Source organism: Lissotriton helveticus, chromosome 4_1, assembly GCF_964261635.1.
Source record: "Lissotriton helveticus chromosome 4_1, aLisHel1.1, whole genome shotgun sequence".
NCBI lineage: Eukaryota > Metazoa > Chordata > Amphibia > Caudata > Salamandridae > Lissotriton > Lissotriton helveticus.
Window position 1 is genome coordinate 686,012,269 of NC_136063.1, and position 27,501 is coordinate 686,039,769.

At 44.9% G+C, this 27,501-nt stretch overlaps 1 protein-coding gene across 1 annotated transcript in view; it reads left to right on the forward strand.

The window, feature by feature from the left end:
• The window catches only part of LOC144827299 (uncharacterized), a 1,220,416-nt gene that overhangs the window by 1,082,162 nt on the left and 110,753 nt on the right, over window positions 1-27,501 (forward strand). Inside the window, exon 6 of the mRNA XM_078685665.1 lies at window positions 16,676-16,755. Within this exon, the coding sequence (XP_078541791.1) occupies window positions 16,676-16,755 (80 nt within the window). The remainder of the gene's footprint in view (window positions 1-16,675; window positions 16,756-27,501) is intronic.

A 27,501-nucleotide genomic window follows, 5' to 3' on the forward strand; every position in this document is an offset into this window, starting at 1 on the left:
GTGGGATGTGGTTCAATCAGTTCAAAGTCAGCAATGATCAGAAATAACAGTAGGTTCAATTTAGGCAGAAACAATGATTTGAACCAGAGGCTTAGAAAGAAAAATAAAATCCAATTGGGTAAGGGAACAGTGAGGAGGGGAGAAAAAAGAAAATGATGTTACATTTGGATTGCATAATCTCCAGGCATCTACCACGTGGGTCTGAGACATTGTATTGGGAAATTGTTTATGGGATTTGTGGGCGATAAAGTGGAATTGGGAATGATGATCCATAAATGAGTCAATAATCTCGTTACAATCACCACCTAGAAAAAAAAAAATCTCTTTATATTGGAGACACTTTTTCGCAATATTAGGCCAGAAGGAATAGTCCGGTTGGGTTGGGCCATAAACATTAAACACAGCCACATAATTTTTTAATGAAAACCACCTACCCACAGAATATATATTTTTGAGTTACAACAATGCATTTGAACTTTTTGTGACATAAACTCCATTCTTCTTGGTGGATGTAGTAGACACAAAGATTGAACCAAAGCAATTTCTTTTGAGTTTTAAAGTATCCATCTCTGTAAGAAGGGTCCCGTTCAAAAGCACTAAATCCTAATAATAATAGGATACGTGAGAAAATAATTATCTGCCTCTTTATAGGATTAACAAAACCTTTCACATTCCAAGTTATAACTCTGAATGTAGAAAGTCAAAAACACATATGAAACTGCACGATCAACAGTAATGCAGAAAGAGGAACAGATTAGAGAAGAGGAAAATACGTAATAGAAACTATACAATAAAAAGGATAAAAAGAGAAAGGTTAGGAGAAGAAAATAGGAAAGAAACAGGGAGAAAGAGAGATAACAAGAAAGGACAGTACATGTCAAAAACTGACAACTGTAATACGTACCTTCAAGGGTAAACAAGAAAAAACAAGGAGGTGGCGGCAAACAAATTAACACGGCACAGCCAACAGGGAAGAACGCACTACAGAGGTATGCAATATAAGACAAAGATAAGGACTCTGGAAAAGTCTGCAAAGGCATTACGTGAGACAAGTGAAATCAACTTTGCAGAAGAATAAGTATCAAAATATTACCTGTAAAGGAAGGTAAAAGATCTAACAAGGCATATCAAGTATGAATGCCTTTACACAACCCCAGGCACAGTCACAATATTTTCTGTCTCAATCCTAACACTAATTAGTTAGTCTGTGGACTATTTTTGTTTAAATCTCCCCTAGTGGGATTTAACTATTCACCGTCCTAATTTGCAATACACTTTTGAATTTTGAATTTTTACTTTGGACCGCCCGCAGTCTAAAACCACATGTGGCAGTCTGTTTTCTAATAAGGGACTTGGTTACATTTATACACACAACCACCAGAAATGATGTCTGTTTTTGTCTCTACTCTCCCGCAGACGCTACTCGCGACATCAAGGAAAGTGCATCCACCTGTGATGCACGTTAGGTATTTAAACACGTCCCGAACAGACTCCGATACCGATGGAGATTCCACGCCAGCCAAGTAGGTCTCAATGTGGGTCCCGAGCTTTAACGAAGTAAGTAGGCGTTTTAGAGGGATCCAAAGCCTCTGTACGGCAGGGCAACCACCTAACTACGGTGTCTTTCACTCACGAACCAGAGTGACTACAAGCCGGAACCTTTGCAGGAAACTCATGGGGCTTAGCTCTGACAACATCAGAGTAAGACTTTTACTCAGCTAATTACCCATTCACACTATGCATGCTAGTTTTCCACTATTGAATTGCTGACATATTAGCGCATTATATTGGCAAAAATTGAACTTTATACCATAGTACTGTCACAAAACGTATGTCACTGCCGCATTTACCCGGTTAAAGCACAATCACCGGGGATTGACGTGCATTTACTGAAAGCTAACTTTTTATGTGTGTGTTTGTCTGTATTGTATCTGTTTATTTCTTTCCGTTACAGGTATAAAACACCAGGGGAAATCCTCCTCTTACCCATAGTGCACCCTAGTGAACGTGTCACATACCTGGTCACATAAACACTACTGACCAAGTTTTAATCACATTCACTTTTTCACATTTAAGGTCCTGAAGAAAGCCAGATCAATATGTGGCCTGGCTGAAATATGTTTACCATAGTGGATGAGGGAGACCATAGTACTCTCCACGTACATCCACCGCCTTGTCTTCTTGTCTTTAGAAAAGATCTTAAAACGTGGCTCTTTACCAAATAATGTCTTTTCCTTTCTTCTGTCTGCAGTTTAGTTGTTATGTTGTTGTTTTACCTGCTGATACTCTTCGCCAAAGCGCCGGGATGCTCCTTGGAGTAGCCGAGCGCTATAGAAGAAATAAATTAACATAACATAACATAACATAACATAACACTGCCAAGGGCCCATCAATAAAATACCCCTCAGAAGAGTGGGACCCAAGGACAGTTTTTTAACTCACACGCACACACTATCACTGCACACTCACTTACCAATACCCAATCCGCTGTAAACAGGTGTCGTAGCGCACCTGGGGCATGCTTGGTGCCGCCAGGTGGGGCCCGATGATGAAGCATGCCACCAACTAGGTTGGTGGGTGAGGGCTTTCATAAGAAACAGACGTTTCCTCTACTTGAGAAAACAACATACCACTTTTATTCATTGGCTATTTCTTGTTGATTACTCATATATCTTTAGGGGAAGTGAACTAGCTTTCATGTACCTCTCTCTCCCTTTGATATTTACATATCAAGTATTGTTACATAAAAGTCAAGTCATAGAGGACCATCAGTTTCCATAGATGACGTAGAGTGTGAGTGAATGGTTTTTTTAAGCCTGTAGGATCCTCAAAAGTAGAGGTACCATTTTGAAAAGTAACCTTAAACAAACATGGATGGAATAAACCATACCATGCACCCCGGGAGGCCAATGCAGGTCAAAGTTTGCAGAATTCCTTCAGTCGTTTAGTTGATACTGTGAAACCATCTTGGGACAAAAACAATTTAGCATCAGACTAGAATACCTCTCTTCTTATCTTAGCTTAGCTGCATTTAAAACGTGTAGAAGATCAGTGATTATCAAAATTTGAAGGATCACACCAAGTGCCTATGATGGTGCAGTAGAAGAAGACTAGCGGGCCCGATCTGAGCTCACTGGATATTCAAATTTGTAGATGCAAGAATGTCCAGAAGTTTCGGAAGAAAAAAGGTGAAAAAAGGAACAGGGTCATCCTCGTCAGGACCTTCTGGAAGACCATACAAGTGAAGATTGTTGCGTCTGTTTCTGTTTTCAAGATCCTCAGTGATTTCTTTGCCAGCAGAACTTCCTTTTCCAGGTAGGCAATTTTGGCAGATGCATCCTGTATATCACTGACATGTTGTTACATCGGGGACAACAGAGATTCCATGGATGACCATTTATTATCCAAAACATGCAAACGGGTATTTGTTTCCTAAATGAATGGTCATAAAGCATGTATTTCATCCAAAACAGTGTCTAAAGATACAGGAGGTAGCGATTTTGGCAGAGAAGAAGGGTCTTGCTTAAGTTTTTTATTTGCAGAGGATGGTAGCTGCATTTTTTATGTTGTATCTGGCGAAGGCACAGGCCAATAAGAACCAGATTGAGCCATATTACCAGTATTGTGCAAACCGTCCATTGAGAATCCAATGGAGGAAGAGACATAAGCAGTGTATTTCTTATTTGTGTGCAACAGATTCTTACTTCATGCCCATGTATCAAATATTCGTTTAGGTAAAACTAGTGGAGGAAGACATTGGGAGCATTAAAAATCCACACGCAAATAGGCTGAGACACCCTAAAATCCCCCAAAATCGCTCCTCCCAATGAAACTGTTGATAACAATTACATGTGGATTTCAGAAAAAATGCAGAGAAATTCAGTACCTTCACACAAGGGTATCTTGGGACAGAATAACAGATGTTTAATATTACCCTACTCAATGGTACTCATTTCATTTTCTCAACCTCAGAAGGATGAAGGGCTGAGTGGATCCACACCTGAGACCATGAGGTGAAAGACAGGCCCTAACAGCGGATGCATTAGTCCACTAAGCCAGCAAACCAGGTACAATGTAATCATTCAAGAGAGACTTTCTGTTATTCTGCAGGGGCTAACTTCCTGACCATCCCTGCTTTCCACAATCAATGTGACACAAGTTCATGACATTTTAATTTTAAATATATATATATATATATATATATATATTTTTTTTTTTTGGAGGGGAGAGGGCACCTATGCACCAAATAAAGCATTTCTGCTTTTGAATATCACTCCGCGTGTGCCTCTTACATCTTTTTAGCAATCTGCCAACTGCTTGCTAAGTATTGCAATATATATATATATATATATATATATATATATATATATATATATATACATACACATGTATATACATATTGAAAAGTCCAAGATTCCCCAACCTCCAGTCGGCGATGGAGAAACACATGAGCTCCAATTTCAGTGATGTCAGTGTTTCTTTATTGCTTGCTTCCTGTGCTCCCACAACCTGTCATGACGCGTTTCGGCCAGCCAAGCTGGCCTTGATCACATATGTACATATATGTATATATAGTGGGTAGTTCTTGACCATGTTTCCATAGGGAAAGCATTTTTTGACTTGCCTATACCTTTGACGCTGGTTGACAAATCTTCACAAAAGTGTCCAAAAAAGTGTCTTGTTAACTATTGTTGGGCATGGAAGTTTCGGGGTGATTCGTGAAGCGGGGACCAAATAAAAGGGGTGTAAGAAAAATGAGTATTCCATTGTTAATTCCCATAGGAGCTTTAGATACGCCGCAATCCTAAACAGCTTTTGGACTGCAGATTGTGCGACTTGGTTTAAATCTGTTCAATAGTTATTGAGAAATTCAAGAAAATACAGAAAGTGATATATGTGGCTGCATCGACTTTGTGAAAACAAATGAGCTCGTGCAGGGAAATGCAGAGCTCTGATTGGCTGCCAAGATTTCAACCAGGATGTTTTGACAGCCATCTTGGGTCTGGGTGCCCTTGGTGGGCTCTAAGGCTCCCAGCATTTGAAGGCCTGACCCAAGGGATGAGGTCTCCAGGGCTGAAATTTACCCAGGGAAGTGGCCGTGCGGCCCCCCTCCCTTATTGATTTAAGTCTTCATCCGGGCCTGGTGTCCCTGGGGTCAAAAGTGGCATGGGGGCCTGCATGGCCCCATTGCCCTATTCAAATGTGACCAGGCCCAGGGGGATGGGCTCCCTGGGGCCAAAATCAACCTTGGGAAGGGGGCATTGCAGCCCACCTCCCACATTGTGTTATGGTAGCCCTGGGGGATGGGATCTCTGGTGCCAAAATTGGCTCTGGAGGGTGCACCTCCCCATCGAATAATGGATATAGACCAGGGCCACTTGAATTATATGATTGAACGGTCACATTGATTTGAGCCTAATTATAGATTTGCGACATTTGGCACATAATCCACCATCTGCAGCATAATCTTTAAATTTTAACATTTAGTTGTTTCTAGCTCAAATGTTCGAAAAGTAACTATGCATGCAACGAAATGCATAGCTGTGCAGTGAAAGGCCCTTTGCAAAGACTGACTAGTTGCATTTTATTTTCTTATTGCTATATTTGAGTTTTAAACTGGTACTAATGAAGTGCAACCAATGCTCAGACAATGCTATCACGTTAGAAAATGAGAAAATAATGAAGTAATACTATAACAAAATATGCTACATTATGCCGCATAATTTGCCTTTTCTTGCTGCGCGAATTACTCACCCCTGCTACATAATTTGTCCCTCCCCTCCTGCATAATTCTAATTGCCCTGACAAAGATGCACAAGGAACAATCATATTGCCAAAACACACACAACATCACTGGTGACAATTCCTCATGCTCCATTATGCAGCTGCACTGCAGAATACTTACCGGACATTTACCCAAGGAGATAGTACTTAGTAATTAACCAGTTGAAAGAACTAAACTTTGTTAGATATTTTGTGCACTGTTGACTCTTTTTGGATATAGGCACAGGTGCTGTTGCGTTGTGGCCCAGTTACTGACACAGCTAATGACACACCCAAATGGACATTAGACACCCACTCACACACTCAGGCACTCACACGCCCACTCACAGAAACCACTCAGATGCTGATACACCCACTTACAGACCCACTCAGATGCTCAAACAGTCACTCACAGACCAGCTCACACACCCAGTCACAGACCTACTGAGACACTCTCACAAGCACTCATAGACCCACTCACTCTCATTCACCCACTCACGGATGCACTCAGACACTCACACCTACTCACAAACCCCAGACACCTATGCATGCACCCACTCACAGAACCACTCAGACACTCTCACAGCCACTCACAGACCTAGTCAGATACTCATGCACCTACTCACAGACCGAATCAGACACATACACCCACAAATTTTACTTGTACGAAACCATAGAAATACAGCAGTTATATTTACCTGAGCGAATTATAACTCACGCCTCTGCAATGCACTGCTTATATGACTTCACATATTACATTACTCATGACATGGTGAGTGACAAGGATTGCCACTCTCCTGGACTGCTGCTCCAAAGGTACTGCTGCCTGGCTGTGCTGACCTGATGCTTGCTGCCTTCTTGCCTGGGGAAGGAGAACTGGATCAGCAACTTCATGTCAAACCCAGGACCCCAGAGTGACTCCAAGGGCTTGCCTGCTAGCCTCTGATCTGAGCCCCAGGGACACTAAAGCCTCCCCAATATCGTGCACCATCCCCTGTATCCATCTGCAGCATGTTCCTCCCCCAAGTGGAGCCCCTCAGGTCCTGCACCCTTGGTGTGTCTTAAGGGTGCCAAAATCAAGTTTTTGGGCTCTTCATAACCACGAGTGGGCCTGTTTGCACCTAGTCCACGTCACTTGCACCTCAATCACTGCGAAGTGCTGTTAGCCCGACACTACACTGCAGCATCGACTGCTCGCGGTGACCACCAACTCAAAGCTCTAGCAACATCTTCCCTGGAGACCAGATGACTCTTTGTGCTTCGCTGATAGCCTCCTGTGAGGCTCTCCCCTCTTCTTGCAACCCTCTTCAATGCAAACGGGACTCTTGACATGAACTTGAGAAGGTAAACTTCAGTGGATCTAACCTGATGACTGTATCAGACCTGTGCTCCATCACGGTCAGCCTGAAAGTTTCACTTTGACCCTGTTCAATGCGACCAGAAATTCAGAGTTAGCGATTTGTGCTTGTTGGGGCTATTTTCATTAAATTTTTACAAATTTTATTTTTCTGATTCTACTGATTGGATGTTTGTCATTTTGGTCTTGTTGTATTTATTACATTCAGTTCTATTTTTTTAACCCGATGTGGGATCCTTTTTATGTGGTGTTTTCACTGTGTTACTGTTTGAAGAGTTGCAGAAATTCCCTCTAAGTTAAGCCTGACTGCTCTGTGCCAAGCTACCAAGGAGTTGAGCACAGGTTAATTTGGGGTTTGCTTGCAGCTTACCCTGAAAAGGATTGTTGTTGCTGCTTGACCAGGGCTCACAGCCCAATCAACCAGTAACCCAATTTCGGACATGTATTTACATAAATAAGATTAAAATGACAATGTCATGAATTTGTGTCACCTTGATTGTGGAAGCAAGGATGATGAGCAAGTTAGCCCCTGCAGAGTAACAGAACAGTGTTGTTTATATTGCTCCTTTATACCTGTCACCCACCCAGGGCTTTAATTGGGGCAAATCCCAAAATCGGACTTTCTAATTGGGCCCTATATTCATATTTCTTAACTTTAAATGCAAAAGTGTTTAACAATTTCTCAACATTGACAGTAAAAAACCCTAGGATAGTCTATGTCAGCAAAGCAGCCCCAGTTTGAATTGCACATTTTCACTTCACACTGCATTGTCTAAAACTATTTGGTTTTTCCAGAAGTTGCATTTCTATAGTTTCATTTTCATTCCAAATGTGACTCTTATATAGTATATATAATGAACTGAGTCAGCTCCAGGTGTCTAAGTGAGTACAGTTTGTGGGTTGGTGTATATGACGAGGCCCAATTGAAAGCCCTGAGGCTGAAGGTATTACGAGTTTCCCACAGTTTCTGGCAGTGGACTCCAAGGTGTTCAGACTACATGCACATCCAATCCTTTGCCTCTCCACAGAGCACACAGAGTGATGGCCAAACATATTCCATTTATAAATGATCGCACCTCAGCGCACTTACAGTGGGAGGTTGAGTCATAGCCAGTAAATGTAAATGTATTGCGACTTATATAGCGCACGTATCACCCGAAGGCATCAAGGCGCTTGCTTAGGGAACCCGTCCTGGTATTCCCCTGTGAGATACCCCAGCAGGGTACCCACAAGGTGAAAGCCAGGCATCCCGCCGCGAGGGGCCGTAGTGGAGATTAAGCAAGCTATTGCCCAGAGTCGCAGAGTGGGACCCCGTGAGTCGAGTAGGCACCGGAGCGAGAATTGTCGAGTCCGTGGAATTTTTGAGCCCGAGTCCCACCGAGGCGGGGAATCGAACCCTGGTCCACGGCCGATCTTAGCTTCCGGGTCTGCCGCCTCTAACCACTGAGCCACGCTTCTCCTGTCCTTTAATCAGAGCAGAAAATCAGGACGACCCAGCAGGATATCCCATCCCGGCCAGCATCAATGAAATATGCTGAATTTGTCCTGGTATCATTTGCCAGGACTCATCAACAGTACCCACACATTGTCTGCATCATTTTAGAGCAATAAACTACAGGAGATGAGGGAGGTGTCTTACTTTCATTACCAGAAGGGTCCAACACATTGCCTCACTTAAAGAGCCTTCAGCCCTCCTTTCGTTAGAGTCTCATCCTGACTGAGTGCTAACTGCCACCTAACACCTATATACCAATGCAAATGAGGAAAATGAAGGCACCCAGCTTAGTATTACTTCACAAGTGGTTAGGAAAAATAGGGATTTGGCGGCAGGTTTTTGACTTTATTCAGCTCCTTTATGTAAGAGATACCAGTACAGTGTTAGAATGTCAGATGTATCTGTATAATTAGCTACACTTATAATGATTTAAATAGCATGTACTAATTTAAGTATTTTTCATAGCACTACAAATCCTAATGAGGGGTGTCAGAACACTTTGATCCTCACACATATTAGCATGTACTCTGGAATTAAACGCAAGTGAGCACCACATTATGAGGCAGGGTTCACTAAATTATGCAGCAAGAAAAGGCAAATTATGCGGCACATATTTTTTATAGTATTATTTTAAACATTTTACACATGGTAATACTGCCTGTGCAAAGATTTCACTTCATTAGTACTAGTTTAACAATCAAATACGTACAAAAGTAACTGAAAGATGAGCAGGCAACCTTTACAAAGTGCCCTCCACTTCAAACAAAAACATGTTGCCACACGTCTAGTAATGTTTGATTCGTTTGAGCTAGAAAAAACACTTTTTTGTTACAATCTGCAGATTATGCAGATGATTATGTGACAACTGCAGAAATGTATACGTATGCGAATAAACTCACAGCCACAGAATCGCACATTTCCAGTAACCAGCATATTATAAAGAGACAATGAAAGATAAAATAAACCTGCAGGAAATTTGATATAAGAAAAAGAGGCTTTTGAAGTGTAGTCGTCTCATATCATCCGTTATATGTTAAGAGCACTTAGTCTGGAGATATAGAAAGTCAGGATGTAAAGCATAACGCAGTGGTTGGGACTGTCTGATCCAGTAAGACTTTATTACTGCCCACAGGAGCTCTTTGTAGCAACTTTAGAATAAAAAAGATTCGAAACTTATGCCATGAAGTTTGGATTCAGCTCCTTGCTGTCATTTTATAACTCATTGCAATACGGTTCTAAACCTATGCCTTGCAGTTTCATGCAGCTACTTGTTGCCAGTTCATAGTTTATTGAGTTATATTAGAAGCATTGTAACATATGAACTGCAGGTAACACAATATTATCTGTGGCAAAAGCAACAATCCATTCAGTTATATATATAAGATAGAAACCTGTGATTTGCATGGTAGACGTTGTGCTTTGCAGCAAACATCTTTACCTTCTACGCTACATTATTGATGACTCAAAAGGGTGACTGAATAATATACAGCAAAAACAATTACCTCTAGAGTTATCTTACCAATGTTAATTTTTCCTGAAAATTGTTGGGTATATACAGACTCTCAGGCCCAGCAGCACGCAAGTGGGTGGTCCAACAGGCTGAGCTTAAGTCTCCGCCTCCTTCAGGCAGATGAAGCCTGTTACTGATGGTCAGACCCGAAAAAGAAGAAATTATAAGGCCAGAATATCTTGACGCTTTGGCTTAGGGCAGGCCAGAAAATTGAAGTAGGGTCGTTGCGCTAAGAATGATTGATGGCCCTACTACTCTACGTCTGGGTGCAGGGCAGAGCATGGGGCATCACTGCATCTACACATTTCCTGCACAAATGGCCAATTAAAGCTGATTTTTTTCCATCCCACCAGGAAAGTTTTTCTTGCACAAATGGGAAAAAAGTTAACTCAGACCCATTTGTTAGGGAAGTCGCCCATGCTGGCAAAACTGCTGCAGGAGGATGCTTGGGGTCCCTGGGCTTCATTTCCCCCCATTTCTGAGGATTCCCTCAGGGAGCACACAAACTGTGTGCCTCCTCTTGTGGCACACAGTCAGTCTGGCTACCTCTTTGCCTCTGCTCCCATGTCGATAATATGTGGCAGACTCTGAGGAAGAGTGTTTTCTTGATTTGCATAGAACCATGAGAATAAAGGAACAACCACTTCGGGTGGGATTCGTGCTATATGAATGCTGGTGCGATTTGTATTCAAGAAGTGGCAGTGCATACATTTGCAGCCTCTTCTGCAATGCCACAGTGTCCCAAGGTTGCAGAAAAGGGCACATATGCATGTTTTGCCTCTGGAGCAATTTACATAATACGGCTCTTGATAGCAGGCATACATCCTTGGCAAAGAAACATCAGACATTTTGATTAAATTGCTGGTCCAAATATTGAACAGCCCACCAGCAGAACCTGAAGCATCTGGGCATCTTGGTACTGCAGTATTTAGGGATGCATATTCCCTAAGTTAGAGAAGTATGTTCACTCTGTCTCCTTTTAAGTAAGAGAAATTATGAAGATAGACAAAAGTAACAGAGCATAGAAACATGCCATTCCCATAGGTCCCTATTATTTTCAACAGATTTGCATTAAATTCACTGATGAAGATCGAACTTGGTAAGTTTAAGATTAGAATCTATAGAAGGAGTGAAACTAGATACTAGAAAATCCACAAGACACTAAATCTACTTATTGACGCAAGAGGCTATGGTAACATTGTTACTATGGTCATGGGAGGATGAAATATGCAAGTCTTAAGCAAAAGTTAGGCTACAGGACATCAGGGTATGTTTTATGCCATTAATTTGAAAACAGAGTTGAGCCTGAAAAAAGTGGACATCTTTGTTTTTTAGGTATTAGTATCTGTTAAGGTATTACAAGGAAACCTGTCTAAGTGAGACTGAGAAAGAAGGGAAGCTTATTGACACAAATATAGTGGTTTAAGGATAGGATATTTTAAGGTTGGAGCAAACTAGAGGTTTAGAATTTGTTTTGGAAAATGGGTAAGAGTGGCCGGACGTCCGAACCTCCTTAAACACTTTCCGGGAGGTTTTAAAACCTGTTTTGTCAGAGTCACTACATTTTATTAAGAACCAAATTGCAGCTGCCTGTGGACCTGTTGATGACCTATCACCTGTATATATGTATTTGCCAGCTCGACTTTGATCTGAATGTTGCTTGTGAAACTCGTCATGGAAAACAAACCTTCTGTACTTCATACATTTCTTCATGCTGATGTATCCAAAGTTACAGCGTCAGGATGGATGCTGCCACAAATAAGAAATGGGGAGGGTGGAAGTGCAGTGTTCGTAGGCAATGCCTTTACACACAACATGGAAGCCTACTGCTGGTCTCTAAAAGGACACAAATATGATTGGAAGAACATGTTGCAACCTATGTACCACAGCGTAATGCCTTGTCTACTCTTACAATGATAGGGGCTCTAAGAGGTTGTTTGGGGAAAGTGTTTTACCCTTTGTAAGGACAGGGTCTGAAGGGCGGCTTCAGGTATGTATGAAACAACAAATGACCAATGGGAAGGCCCAATATTTTGAGCTGATCATGCCCATTCTCTTTACTAGAGCATGGCACATACTATAGAAACAGTTGAGGACAGCAGGGTTGGCAATACATGGCAACAGGGTGATGTGTTTGGTATAGATAGGGTAACATTTTGAGTACTGGTGCTGAGTAGCACAGTTCGAATTAAAGATAGAGACGGGGTAGTGTTGTGGAGTTGCTGAGAACTGACCAACTGTAGCACTGTCTTATGGATTCCCTTGCAGCACAGAAAAGAGGAGAAGAAATTTAGCAAATGGAATCATAGCACTCAGGTGCCAGACCTCCAGTATTCCCTCGTGATGGGCCAGGGCCCAGTGGATCGGCAGAACATCCACTTCTTGTACTTCCTGGGAAGGGGGCATGCGTGAGTCCCACTCACCAAGCCATTTTCATCCCTAGGGTCCCTATTCCCCAAGAGACTGGGTAGACAGCTGGGCTGGTGCATCGCCCACCATTTGTGCCCATGTGTGGCAGAGCAGGGCATGCCAAACATTTGTCCTTCTGCCCCCACAGGCAGGCACAGTGCACAGCTCCCACTGCAGCTGAGCAGAAGAAAAGATGCCGGTTCCAAAGCACTGGCCAGGATGGACACCTATACTCTGAGAGCTGGAGGGCCTGAGCTCCCTTTGCAACCTCCAATGACCCTAAAGCCTGTGGGTACCCCGGGTGGGACCAGGGCACCGAATAAAGATAAAGCACTGGCTGGGCAATCATTTATTGAGTGCTGTGTTGCGTACCAGTGGCCTGGTGAACTCACACTTACATGCAATTATCGCCAATACAATGAGTAGAAGGTTCGAATGGCTTACTCTACCTGCAGACAAAGAATTATCGTGGATTTACTGTGGACGATCCACCACCACCAGCAACAGGTTGCCCGAAGAAGCTGGAACAAGATCACAGCCGACCAGCTCACCGCCTCCCTGAGCCAGCACCCTCCTGCCGCCTCAGCGAACCCCAGCCAGGCCGCCGACAACCTCACGAAGTGGATCAGCAACTGCGCGGACGAACTCGCCCCTCTGAGGACCCCGCCCAGCAGACCCGGCAGCAGAAAAACCCCATGGTTCACCGACGAACTCAAGAGCTCCAAGAAGAACTGCAGAGCCCTCGAGAAAGTATGGAGAAGGGAACCAACAATGGACAACATGACCACCCTCAAGCTGGCCACCCGGAAACACCACCAACTGATCCGCGCCACCAAGAAAAATACATACAAGGACCGGCTGGACAACAACGCACACAACTGCAAGGAACTCTTCAACATCGTGAAAGAGCTCTCCAACCCCACCGCCGGAAACAACGACATCACCCCGTCGCAAGACCTCTCCAACTCCCTCGCGTCCTACTTCCACAACAAGATCGCGGACATACACAACAGCTTCAGCATCCAACCAACGCACGCCACAACCGCAGCAACGCCACCCACCACCACCCTCCGCGCCTGGACTCCGATCAGCACCGAAGACACCATCCGCACAATGAACTCCGTCCACTCCGGATCTCCGACCGACCCCTGCCCTCACCACGTCTTCAACAAGGCCGACACTGTCATCGCACCCCACCTGCGGGACATTATCAACACCTCCTTCGACACCGCCACCTTCCCGGAGAGCTGGAAGCACGCAGAACTCAGCGCTCTACTCAAGAAACCTACAGCGGACCCCACCGAACTCAAGAACTACCGTCCCATCTCGCTCCTCCCGTTCCCGGCCAAAGTCATCGAAAAGACCGTCAACAAACAGCTGGCCGCCTTCCTCGAGACGAATGGATCCCTCGACCCCTCACAGTCTGGCTTCCGAGCCAACCACAGCACCGAGACCGCCCTCATCGCTGCCACCGATGACATCCGAACCCTGATGGACAATGGAGAAACAGCAGCCCTCATCCTCCTGGACCTCTCCGCGGCATTCAACACTGTCTGCCACCGCACCCTAGTGCAGCGCCTCGGCAACATCGGAATCCAGGAGAAGGCACTGGAATGGATCACCTCCTTCCTCGACGGAAGAACACAGAGAGTCCGCCTACCACCGTACAAGTCAGAGGCCACCGAAGTCATCTGCGGCGTCCCTCAAGGATCCTCGTTGAGTCCCACCCTCTTCAACGTCTACATGAGCCCCCTCGCGGCCATCGCACGCCAACACAACCTCAACATAATCTCCTACGCCGACGACACCCAGCTGATCCTCTCCCTGACCAACGACCCCGCCGCCGCCAGAGCCAACCTGCACGAAGGGATGAGAGATGTAGCCGAGTGGATGACGACCAGCCGCCTGAAACTGAACTCAGACAAGACGGAGGTCCTCATCCTGGGCTCCTCGCCCCCCGCCTGGGACGACTCCTGGTGGCCCCCCGCCCTGGGCACCGCACCCAAACCGACGGACCACGCACACAACCTGGGCTTCATCCTGGACTCCTCCCTCTCCATGACCAGACAAGTCAACGCCGTCTCCTCGTCATGCTTCAACATCCTACGCATGCTACGGAAGATCTTCTGGTGGATCCCCACCGATACCAGGAAGACTGTCACCCAGGCCCTCGTCACCAGCCGACTGGACTACGGCAACGCCCTCTACGTCGGAACCACCGCCAAGCTCCAGAAGAGACTCCAGCGGATCCAGAACGCCTCAGCCAGACTCATCCTCGACATCCCACGAAACAGCCACATCTCCGGACATCTGAGAGACCTGCACTGGCTCCCCGTCAACAAAAGAATCACCTTCCGCCTCCTCACCCACGCACACAAAGCCCTTCACGACCAAGGCCCAAGCTACCTCAACAGCCGAATCAACTTCTACGCTCCCAAACGCCACCTCCGATCAGCCAGCCACGCCCTCGCCGCCGTCCCCCGCATCCGAAGAGCGACAACAGGAGGAAGGTCCTTCTCCTACCTGGCCGCCAAGACCTGGAACTCCCTCCCGACCGACCTGCGCCTGACCCAAGACCACCTCTCCTTCAGGAAGAAGCTCAAGACCTGGCTGTTCGGGCAGTAACGGCACCCCCCCCCTCCTAGCGCCTTGAGACCCTACGGGTGAGTAGTGCGCTCTTTAAATGTCTTGATTGATTGATTGATTGATTGAGGTAGTGAGACTTGCTTACAGTAATGTCCAAAAATTGGGCAGTCAAAAGCAAAAAATCCTGGGAAACTAAACGAGTGAAACCCATCTGCTAGCATCAGGCTGTTCATCTCTTGCAGGGCCGGACTGGCAGTAGCAGGCATCAGGCATTTCCCCAGGAGGCTGGAAGGGTGGGAGCCGGTTTTGCAGCAGTGGGGCTGGTTTTGTTACTGGAGGCTTGTTTTGCAGCGGTTCACATTTGCACCCTCCGCCTGTGTGCTGGAGAGGACGAAGTCTCCCAGGCCTCTAGCCCTACAGACCTCTGATCCCATGCATGGACTGAATATGTGTGCAGGTGTGCCTGCCTTTTGAAACAGTGCTCATAAACGATCCATTGGGGCGTGCCTGGAACCCCTGTTTCAGCTCAAGAGTAGCAACTAGAACAGAAATAGGAATGGCTTTTGCTCACTTGAGAAGTGCTCAAAATAGGACATTGTTATGAACTGGTAACTTCACCTATTGCTATTAAAGTCAGGGGGATCCGGCTGCACTGTGACGTCCATTCCCATGAAGCCTCTCCCCAGGATGTCAGTGCACACTATCAAAGCTAATAATGTGTCTTCCACGACACAATATTTAAAACTCTGCATGAATCCCGTGTAGATTGAACGCAAGCTTCCTGCACTAGTCACTTCTAGCCAGTGCTTAATTTGTAAAATAATTTGTGCCTGGGCCCTGACCAGGCGGCCACTGCAGCTTGCACTACCTATTGCCCCATATTCGCTGCAAATGCTGGTACCAAAACAACAAGTAATCATCTCTTTCGTCTGCAAGTGTAACAGTTCAGATTATTCTAGGTCCCCAAAGCTATGAATGGCTGGGGAGACAGGTATTATTTATTTTAATGTATAGTGTATTCATAAACAACCGTTGTTCTGCTCATCTCTAAAATAAATGAGCAGTGCTACCATGTGGCAGACCGTCATAAGTGGGTGTTGACAATTACGTGGTGGTGCCGAGTACCAGAAATCAATTAAGTATCAGTGCTGAGCACCGGAAACCACCTGCTCAAATCAAGCACTGCTTCCAGCATGTCACTGTAGTCCAGTGTCACATTGAGTCATCTGTGGGCGCCATCTTGTTTGACTAACACCTTTAAACAGATTGTTGCTTCTTTAAGAAGTCTGAGAAGCTAAAATATACATAAGGCCGAAGGTATTACAGAAGTGGGTAGCTATTATCAATGAACCTTCTCTCCTTGGGAGCATTTTTCAGTGTGTTATGCTAATTTTAAGACACGTTTTCTGTCTGATTGCACGCAGAGTCAAACTTCTCAGACGAGATTGTAATCACGTTGCATCACCTTTGATTTGATGTCGCGATAATGAAGGTTGCAGACTGAGCAGGTGTCAGTTGAACTGGCTGGTTAATAAACGTTTCCCCTTTCCTGCAGCTTTATACTCCTGGCCCCTGGATAACGATGAAACAGAACCGAAGGTATTCATTAGCTACCAGTGGGATATGCAAGCAAAAGTAAGTGCTAAAGATTCATTTAAAGTTTTATTGCTACTTACACTTTTTTGATGCATCATTCTCTTATTTATTATTTCCGCCAAGGCTATAAATCACTTATTCTCAGTATGACATGCCTGATTACTAAATGTTCTTTAGAAATGGTTGATGGGCAGAATCCTCTTTGAAACAGCGGTTTCCACTTCATTTAAAATCAGCACAGCGAACTGCATTTTAATGTGCCTGTCTGAATCTTTTATGCTGTCCTCTATCAGTTTTGTTATTTTTTCAGCCTTCAGGAAAAGGAAGTAATCAAGTACGAAGCTGTGCCTGAATACACCTCTCTATGAACAAGAGTTTATAATATTAAAGATTACATACCTGCGAATCCCATTTTCAACAAGTGATTTTCTTCTTGACTGCAGTGTAATCTCTGAAATCCCTCGAGAGAAAACTTGGAAAAAAGGATGCTCAGTGTTAGGCCTGCGGGTCGCTAGTTGGCTGAGGTAGGTACCTTAGGCCAAATAGGGACCATTGCTTCCACGTCAGGGAAAGTAAGGACACCTTCTCAGATAGCCTCCACTCACCCCCTCTGTAGCTTGGCATGATCAGTCAGGCTTATCTTCAAGGCAAGAGTGTAAAGTATCTGCAACCACGCTCCCAGTAACCCAATGATGACACCACAAATGGACTCCACACAAGTTTCATAAAAACAAGTATACATTTATGTAAAAAGATATACGATGAGACCACATGATATAAATCCAATATATGCGTATTTGTAATATTCCTCCTGGTCGGTAATTAGGACAGCCAGCACTTGTAAGTTCTGGTGATATTAATTATCAAATTCTAAATGATCCACTGCAGTCCTAACACAATGCTATGCAGTTTGTAATGCAAGAATCAGGCACTTTGCAATGTAAAAAGAATGCAGGTATTTATGCAACAATCAAGCCATTCGTAATGCCAAATAGTGCAATGCGTAGCGCAACAATCAGGTAGTTTGTTATGCAAACTAACGCAATGCATAATGCAACAATCCGGTAGTTCGTTATGCAGAAATAGTGCAATGAGTAATGCAACAATCAGGCAGTTTGTAATGCAAAAATAATGCAATGTGAAATGCAACAATTAGGTAGTTCGTAATGCAGAAATGATGCAATGCGTAATACACTAAACAGGTAGTTCGTAATGCAGAAATAATGCAAAAAGTATTACAACAATCAGGTAGTTTGTAATGCAGAAATAATGCAAAGTGTAATACACTCCAGCAACGACCACGGTGCCTTAGGCGGTCGCGCCGTCACTCGTACTGACTCACTGTCAGCTTCCGTCAACAGATGCCCCACATGGATATGATGTAAACCAAAGTGCAGCTCCGCACTCTGGCCCCGGTAATGCCACTCAATGGCATGAATGGGCCGCGATACGAGCCGAAGCAAAGGCTCGCGCTGCAGGAATGCGAGAGGCCGAGAGAATCCCTCTCTGAGCCCACACCCCTCCCAGGCAGCGACACACGTTACCTGGTGGGGGATGCGACCTCGCTCTCCTCTCTTCTTCCCGCGACTCGAGCCTCTGATGCAACTTTGTGTATTCTGGGCACTGGAACTTGGGCCACCCCTCGACGAGGTTGGTTCAAGGTCCCGCTCTGGCAATGGCAGGCTCGGGCCGGTGGCTCAGCTCCTCTGGGGCTGCCGGTCCGGGCCGCTGGTGCTAGGAAGATCTCCGGCTGCAAAAGGGCACACGCACACAGCGTTGCTGAGATTCACTTGGGCTTCGGGTGTGCACGATTACAGGGCAATTATCACGAAAGTCTCAGGCTGCAAGAAGCACACGCACACAGCGTAGCTGAGACTCACTTGAGTTCCAGGTGCACGATAACAGGGCACTTCTTACGAGGGTCTCAGGCACGCGCACACACCATCGCTGAGACTCTCCTGGAAACATTTGTGTTCATGAGTTTCTGCAACAGGGAGCCAGCTCACCTCTTGCCCTTGGGGATAGGTTACTTCCGGACACAGCACACAGCAAAGTCCTTTCAAGCAGGTGGACGCAGCACACAGCAAAAGTCCCTTTAGCCTCTCCTTGGTTAAAGCAGCAAACTGCCGGCCAGCCCCAGAACACACAGCAAGGGTCAGTCCTTTCCTTCAGTCTATTCAGCTGTTTCTTCCTTGGCAGAGGTTCCTCGTGACCACGTAGTAGGTTCAATCCTTTTCAGTCTTGATCAATCCATTTCTCCAAAGGTCAGGGGCGTCAGCTCTCATAGTTATACCCCTAAATGTCTTTGAAGTCTTTGTGTTCAGGGGGGCACTGGCCCCTGTTCAAACTAGTTCTGGGTGCCTCCCTGACAGTGACACATTTTTCCTTTTATTAGTGGGGGTCTGGATTCTCAATCACTCAGCAGGAGATGGGACCATTGTTTTATGGCAGCAACCCAGGCCTCTTCACCTCTAGGGGCTACTCCTCCCCTTACCCTCCAGATGCAGGTCAGCCTGTTGCTGTCTCACCTCCTCCTCTGGGTCAAGACATTCCCCAGATCCCATCACTTTCAAATCCTTCACCTCTCCATCTTAAGCCTATGGGAAGATAGGCTGGAAAACATATTACAACAGCCTCCCTATTCTGTCCTATGGGCAAGATGGCCTTTCAGCAGTGAACAACGAAATAGAGAGTATTTCTCGTCAGTACATGGCACACACCTCAGTAAATGTCCTACATTTCACATGCACTGCACCTTGCCCAGGGGGTACCTTGGACCTACCATACGGGTGTCTGAATTGAATAGAAAGGGAAGGGTAAGGCCTGGCAAGTGGGTGCACTTGTCAGGACAATATGGCAGTTTAACAAACTGCGCACAGGCACTGCAGTGGCAGGCCTGAGTTCTGTCTTTAATCCTACTTGTGTGGGTGGCACAATTAGTGCTGCAGGCCCACTAGTAGCATTTGCATTACCAGCCCTGGCACACAAAGTGCACTTTACTAGGGACTTTACTAGAAAGGCAAACAAACCAATCATGGACAACCAATTACCATTACACTTTATACAGGGAGCACTTGCACTTTGACACTGATAAGCAGTGGCAAAGTGCCCAAAACATTTAAGTTGGCAACACTATGACATAAAAAAGGTCTAGGGGGAAAGCAAAAAGTTTAGGGAAACTTTAGCCAAAAAGGGCCAAGTCCAATACTCAGTGACTGTGCTCATTCAGGGTTTCAAAGGCACAAAATATGTGATGGGTCTTTAAGCAAGGTAAGGCCTTCAAAACATATCAGAGGATTTTTCTAGGCTTGGTTTTTTTAAATAGAAAGAAGAGTGGTTTAGCGGACCAGAATTATGTGGCAGATGAAGTTTAAAATAGAACCTTCCTTCACAAAGAGAACAACTCAAGGTCCGATTCATGGAGAAAGGTAATCTACAAATTGTAAACGTATTTCTCTGATAAGTCTACACGTCTCATTTTTTGGGAAGTCACAAACCACAGGAGTACGCATTCGAAATCTCAAGTTGAAAATTTCGAGGCAGACTCCACACAGAGCTCAACCCCAAAGATAGGCTAATGTTTGGGCAAAATTTCTCCCTCTTTACAGATGTTTCCAAAGTACTTTAGGACTCAACTTATGTTTACAAAGGGGCTTGAACCAGGCAGTCTCCTTTTTAATTCTCAATGTCACTACTCAAGACAATAGCAACTCTCTGGTACAGAGAGGTGAAACTAGTGGGTTGCCCCTCCACACGTGGAATGCTATGTTTACTCACAGAGATACTGCATTCGTCTCCAAAATACAGTTTCTAAAACACATACAACACTTTGCAGTTTTTTCAGCAACTTGTTCCTTACAGTCACAGAATCCACAGGTCACACCACGATAGATCGGAGTCTGGTGGATGGATCAGGATTTTCTTGCAAGTGATAGTGGGAATGACTTCCCTGGCTCCCAACCATAGGTGACTCTTTGGCTGCCTAACTCTCAGTTAAAGCTGGAACACCTCAGGAGGTCACATCTTCTACCTCTTCACAGGATGAGGTAGATCCAGAGGGTGAACCAGGGTCCAGATCACTCCATTCAGGTTCACCAGCCAACACCCCCTCCCTGCATCACTTGGTCTGGTGGCAAGGTCTCAGGCACAATCCCTTGGAATCTCTTAAAGAATGACACATTCCTGGCGAGCACTTTGTTTCCCCTCTGCGTGCTAACCATGGTGATCTGCCAACAAGTTATTCACAATGGTGGAGTTCAGAACCTAATCGAAATGTACTCCCCGGGTAGCGATTCTTCACCAGAAGGACATCCATACTTGAAGCTCAAATAGTCTGGCTTTCCTGTTGTATCTGGCTTAGGCATTCCTCTGTCTGTGACATTGCAACACTTGGCCATCATCACTGGGATGAGGCACCCAGATGAGATGATAGGGAATTGCATCTTTGATGACTCAGTCTCAGCACACTGAGCTTAGTGCTTACCCTAAGTCTAATAAGGTGAGCTCTGCCTTCCTCCTTAGAACTCCCGATCGTCACCAGTTCGTGAAGTGAAAATACCCAAGCGCATTGAGGGCAATTAGAAGTAGATTTATTAGGAGGATAGGCAGCTTCACAACCACCTAGCTGGTAAACCACTAGCCCGCTCACCTGTCTCACATGAATGCCCAACATAGAATCCTCCTGCCGCATTTCTATTCCACATTCTCCATTCTAAGCAGAATACTACAATATGGATTACTTTGTTCAATGTCTTCATGAAATGCTCAACCACCCCATTGGCTTGGGGCCAGCAGAGCATAATATGTGCTGTCTTTCTGGCAGATTGCCAAAATCTATGTTGGCCTATATCCACAGTTATCTCTGATCTCGTTCACTAATACCAGGCCTGGATTCCCAGAGATCTGACACTGGTGGCAGCCCCCCCCCTTGCTATTTCCACCAACATACTGAGATGGGGACCACAGCGTGTTACATCATCAGCTTTTGGTTTTGACAATGTCCTGATAGCCCACATGTTCCAGCTGGTTTAGTGATCTGCCAGTCTTATGGACATGACAAGGCAGTGCTCCCTGAGCAGGCACTCCTCTGGAGCAGCACCTTATTCACAACGCACATTGTATAGTGACTTCAAAATTTTCTCGGTGTCCTTTGCAAACATTACGATTTCAGTGTTCCCTTCTGTACTGTCTCTATTGCTTTCAAGACCATTCTCAGATGGTCAGTATGTGCAGTAGCTTCTTGGATAGTGGCCCATGAGATGGGGAACATAATTTTCTCTTTCCTTGGCTGCTCATTCTTCTTCCATCGTTGCAGCTCAGGAATGTCTTGATAGATAGTCCACCAAGTTCTAAGAGACTGACTTGTACTCCACACTGAAGGGGTACTTCTGCAGTTGGAGAACACATTTTTCATTTTGTGGTGATAGCTTGAAATATGATCCTTGAAAAAGGGGTAGTAATGGTTTGTTGGCCATATGCACATTCAAGGGTGTAAATGGTGACACCCCCAGTGGATGGCTATGGCCTCCCGTTTTATGTGTGATATCGCTGCTTCATGGAGTGAATGCTCGACTGGCCTATGCAACTGAGGTCCACTCGTTGTACTTTAGTTGTTGCAAGAGTACAGCAACAACACAGTTGGGCTAGTTTCTGCTGAAACTTCAGCGGTTGAAATAGACCGTTGTGTTGTCTTCCAACAGGCCTCTTTGGTGCGCTGGAAGACTCCTTCCCGATCCTAACTCCAGCTCCCCAGTTTGAATTACATGGTGAGTTCTCCTAAAGGCCTTATGTTATGAGGGAGGCCAGTTCCTGCATGAATCATTTGCAGCAGTTCACGATTCTGAGGAAACTCCTCACCTCAAAGACAGAGGTGGATCTGTTTTGACATCCTGTACCTTCGTTGGATCGGGCACTACACCTCCTGCAGAGAACAAGCATCCAAAAAAACTGATTCCTGTCTAAACTCCCATTAGTCCTTTAGCACGTTGAGGCCACAATCTCAAAGCCTTTTTACCACCTTCCACAGCCACACATGATGTTCCTCAATGGACAAGGCAAAGTCCATGATGTAATTACTTTTTTCAACTGTACCAGCCTGCTCCAACAGTACCTTCTGGATCTCATTTTGAAAAACCTCTGCAGCACTGAATGTTCCCAAAATAAATCCTTTTTATTGTGGGAGGCCCATGTGTGTAGAAAAAGTTGCAATGTAGCAAGATTTCCGGTCCAGTAGAATTTGGTGGTAGCCAGACCAGATGTCCATTTTAGAGAACTAACTGCCCCACTCAGATTTCTGACCATGTCCTTGACTGTCGGAGTGATTTTCCTTTCTCTTTAATTGCTACATTTGCAAGCCTCATTTCGACAAACATTCTTTCTTTCCCTGGTTGGTTAAGCTTCCATATGACAATATCATGGAACACCAATAATGTGGTGCCATCCACACTTTCCATTATGTCCACTTGCTCTGATTTCCTAAATTCAGATTCCTCTTTTGGCCTCAGGTGAAAAGCTAATGGCCTGCGTAACAGGGCGACAATATGGACAGAGTGATCAATGTACTCTTGGATGTCCTTGAAGATTGAGTTGAGATTGGTGGCATGTACCTAAGTGTGGACTGTACTGGTTGGAGGTTTTCAGCTGTCTTGCATCTCAGTAACAGGTTGGTGCTTTCTTGGGTAACATACACTTTGGCTGTGGTTGTTACTTGGTCATCGGCAATATTGGAGATAAACATGCCCTTGGAGGCTAGTGGCCATGTCTTCTGTAAGCAACCTGATATTTTGGGGACACCAAGTTCTCTGGGAAGACCTGCCTCGCTGAATACACAGTATGTGCCATGCTGTCTGTTGTGTCATTATACATTTTACTCACAAAAAACAACCTGGGGGTCTAGGAGGGAGCTAATTGATGATCCCTAAATACACTAAACTCCTATAGAAGTGAGCAAGTGAGCAAGTGACTAAGGTGCTAGATCAGCCTAACTACCTATAGTAAAAAAAGGAAATACAACCTCACAGTCATATGACTCACTGCGATTGCTTGAACAGACCCATACAGAGAGAAATAGGATTCCCATCAACAGTGTGTAGATCAAATAATTATCATTTGGTCATCCTGATAGGGCTGGCGTGTCTCTTGATCAATAAGACCATGCCATGCCTCAAACTCATCCGGGTCAAACCCTCAATCGCCGTGATGACCATAGAACTATGATCTGAATGGGAACTGTGCAGTGCAAAAAAGAAGAAAAAGGTGGTGTATGTTAAAAAAGGATAGAGCATCAATAAGAACAAACTTTAATCAGCATTGTTCTCTCCCTTGTTAAAACCAAGCAAGTAAACCAGTTTAACCAAATAGCTTCATGTTAAAAGGCCAACATGTTTCAACCAGACTGGACTAATTCCAAAGGCTTTCGTCAGGGCCACAGTTCTAAGTACTTGCTACTGCATTTTAAGGGTGCAACAAAAAGGATATAATTGTGCAAATGAATATTAGTTTTCCTCTGTATCAACTTGGTGTGTCAGCCATCTGTGTGAAACAAACAATGAAACAAATGAGCCATACTAGAAGAAGTAAGACCATAACTAACCCCTAATCTGTGGGTTTTATATTTCAGAAAATTAAACCATACTCACCCGCATTGTACAGGTAGTATACCTCACCTCTCCTGGAAACCTTACTCAGGAATAGAAGGAGGTCCCGCTCTACAAAAGGTAAGGAAGGGGTGTATGTGAAGAGGAGTAGGAAGACCAACTTGTACTGTCCTTACCTCTACACCTATGTTCACCCCCGTTTAATCAAAACCTCTTGGAAGGCAGTTAAAAGACTCAAAACGACAGGGACAAACCAGGCTCGCAAACCACCTGAGTATCCAAGGTGCCTCTTACATAATGACTGCCTGATTTAATAGTAGATTAGTAAATTACCACCCCTTCATGAAAGGAAGAGAGACTCTGTCTAGTAGTCGAATAAGGATTTGGAACCAACTAGTTCCATGGACTCACCTGTCCGTCGCGACCCCTTTGCGCTCGTCTGAGCTCAGTGGGAGGCGAGGTGCCCTCGTGTGACTCAGATCAAATATTGCAGAGAACAGGAAGTGGGCGGAACTGCACCGACCGGTGTCAGAAGTTAGCACGCCGTTTAATTCCTGTCAACCCTCAGTAACAACATTGCCATATTGTGATTCAATGTCGATAATGTAAAAACGAAGCCGGTATCAGACTTACCAGGGTCGCCGGTCTACGAATCCACATCACGGCCATTGTTACTGTCATAGCGTAGTCCCGCGAGATGTAAAACCGGGACTACCATATGACATCACTAATGCGTTTGTGTAGTTCAGAAGGCTGCCTCATTCAGTGCAGGGTAAACGTTCGGGACACGGAGCACAAGCTCTTACAGTACTCCCTCTGACGAGCACCTACTGAATAATAAGCCAAACGGGAAAAAAAGAATGAAAAAAGAAGGGGGAAAAAGAAATTATTCTTTATCTATCCTGGTAGTCTGCTGGTAACCGGATTTCAACTGATAAATCGGGGCTCCGACTTAAAATTAAACTGATATAACGGGTCCTGCAGCCAAAGTGTATTGATACCCGCTTTGTTAAAGTCCACCATAATAGCTCCTAGGTGGTACAATATGCAGTACAGTCACCGCTTACAAGGTCACGTGATATTCTCGAGTCCCTGGGAAATGGTTGAGGTTTACACTCAAAAGAGAGAATAAACCAACACATATGCCTAAGATAAGCCGATATCTTCGGTGATAAAATTTGAGCTCCATCAATATATCAAAGATAGTGTTGTAATTATCTGGTAAACAGCATCTCATCATCATCACTATTGCAGCTAGAGATGAGATCACCCTCTACTTAACACGCACGATGTAATGTGTGGACACGTTAGGCAATAAACCCAGATAAATAATTCTGAGGCAGTAGAAAACCTGGAGAATGAATCAAAAAGGCTATTTTATTCAATTAAAGGCTACCCAGGGTATTTCGTCATTTAATCCACGCGTATCAGTAGACAGTTTGAATACCCATTTCTGTTCTTTCTTAAATAAGAAATTCGATATGTCACTCACATGTGATGGAATATAGGGTTTGTCAAGGACAGTCCAAACGAAATCTGTCTCAGAATGGTTAAATTCCAAGAAGTGTTTGGTCAACTTAGACACAGTTTTTTTACATCGAAACAAGCTCTTGTGTTCTTGCATTCGAACTCGGACCTCTCGAGTTGTCATTCCCACATACTTCTTGTCACATGGGCAGGTTATTTGATAAATCAAATTGGTGCTGTTACAATTAGTGAATTTTTTGAGGATCCATGGTCGATCCGTCCCCATGTCAGTTCTAATGTACGTGATGTCTGGGGGCAGACCGAACAGGACCCACAGGGATGATGCCCTGTCACTGCTGGCAGATCCCAAAGGGTGCCAACGGACCTTTTGGGAGTATCCTTCGGACGGGTGTGGACCAACCTGTCCCGTAAGTTTGTAGCCCTCTTGAAGGCGAACAAAGGAGGTTCAATTTTATCATTACCCGCATTTAAAATTCTCCAGTGATGTTTTACAATGCGTTGTATGTGATTGGACCTTGTGTTAAATGTGCTCACAAAGGTAATACGTCCCAGAGTTGGTTTGGCTACTGGAATGTCAAGTAATGCAAGATGATTGTTATTAGTTGCTCGTTTCAGTGAACGTTTAACTAGCTGTTTGGGATAATGTCTTTGGATCAACTGTTGACTTAGAAGTTCTGCATGCTTAGAAAAAGTTTATTTCTCTGAGCAATTGCGTCTCACTCTAAGAAATTGCCCATAAGGCAAATTGTCCCTAAGTGCTTTGGGATGTTGACTCCCATACAGTAAAAGGGAGTTCCTGGCCATAGGCTTACGGAACAATTCACTTTAAAGGTCCGTGTTAGTGGCATAGATGGATAAATCCAAAAAGGAGATCCTCTCTTTGCTACACTCTACCGTAAAGCGTAGGTACTGGTTCTGTATATTTAGCCATTGATGGAACAAACAAATGGACTCAAGATCGCCTCTCCGGATCACCAGGATATCATCTATGTACCTCTTCCACCACTTAATATAAGGGTGGAAGGAATTAGATGTTGTCAAGATGTGTTTTACATCTCGCGGGACTACGCTATGACAGTAACAATGGCCGTGATGTGGATTCGTAGACCGGCGACCCTGGTAAGCCTGATACCGGCTTCGTTTTTACAATATCGACATTGAATCACAATATGGCAATGTTGTTACTGAGGGTTGACAGGAATTAAATGGCGTGCTAACTTCTGACACCGGTCGGTGCAGTTCCGCCCACTTCCTGTTCTCTGCAGTATTTGATCTGACTCACACGAGGGCACCTCGCCTCCCACTGAGCTCAGACGAGCGCAAAGGGGTCGCGACGGACAGGTGAGTCCATGGAACTAGTTGGTTTCAAATCCTTATTCGACTACTAGACAGAGTCTCTCTTCCTTTTTAGGAAGGGGTGGTAATTTACTAATTTACTATTAAATCAGGCAGTCATTATGTAAGAGGCACCTTGGATACTCAGGTGGTTTGCGGGCCTGGTTTGTCCTTGTTGTTTTGAGACTTTTAACTGCCTTCCAAGAGGTTTTGATTAAACGGGGGTGAACATAGGTGTAGAGGTAAGGACAGTACAAGTTGGTCTTCCTACTCCTCTTCACATACACCCCTTCCTTACCTTTTGTAGAGCGGGACCTCCTTCTATTCCTGAGTAAGGTTTCCAGGAGAGGTGAGGCATACTCCGTGT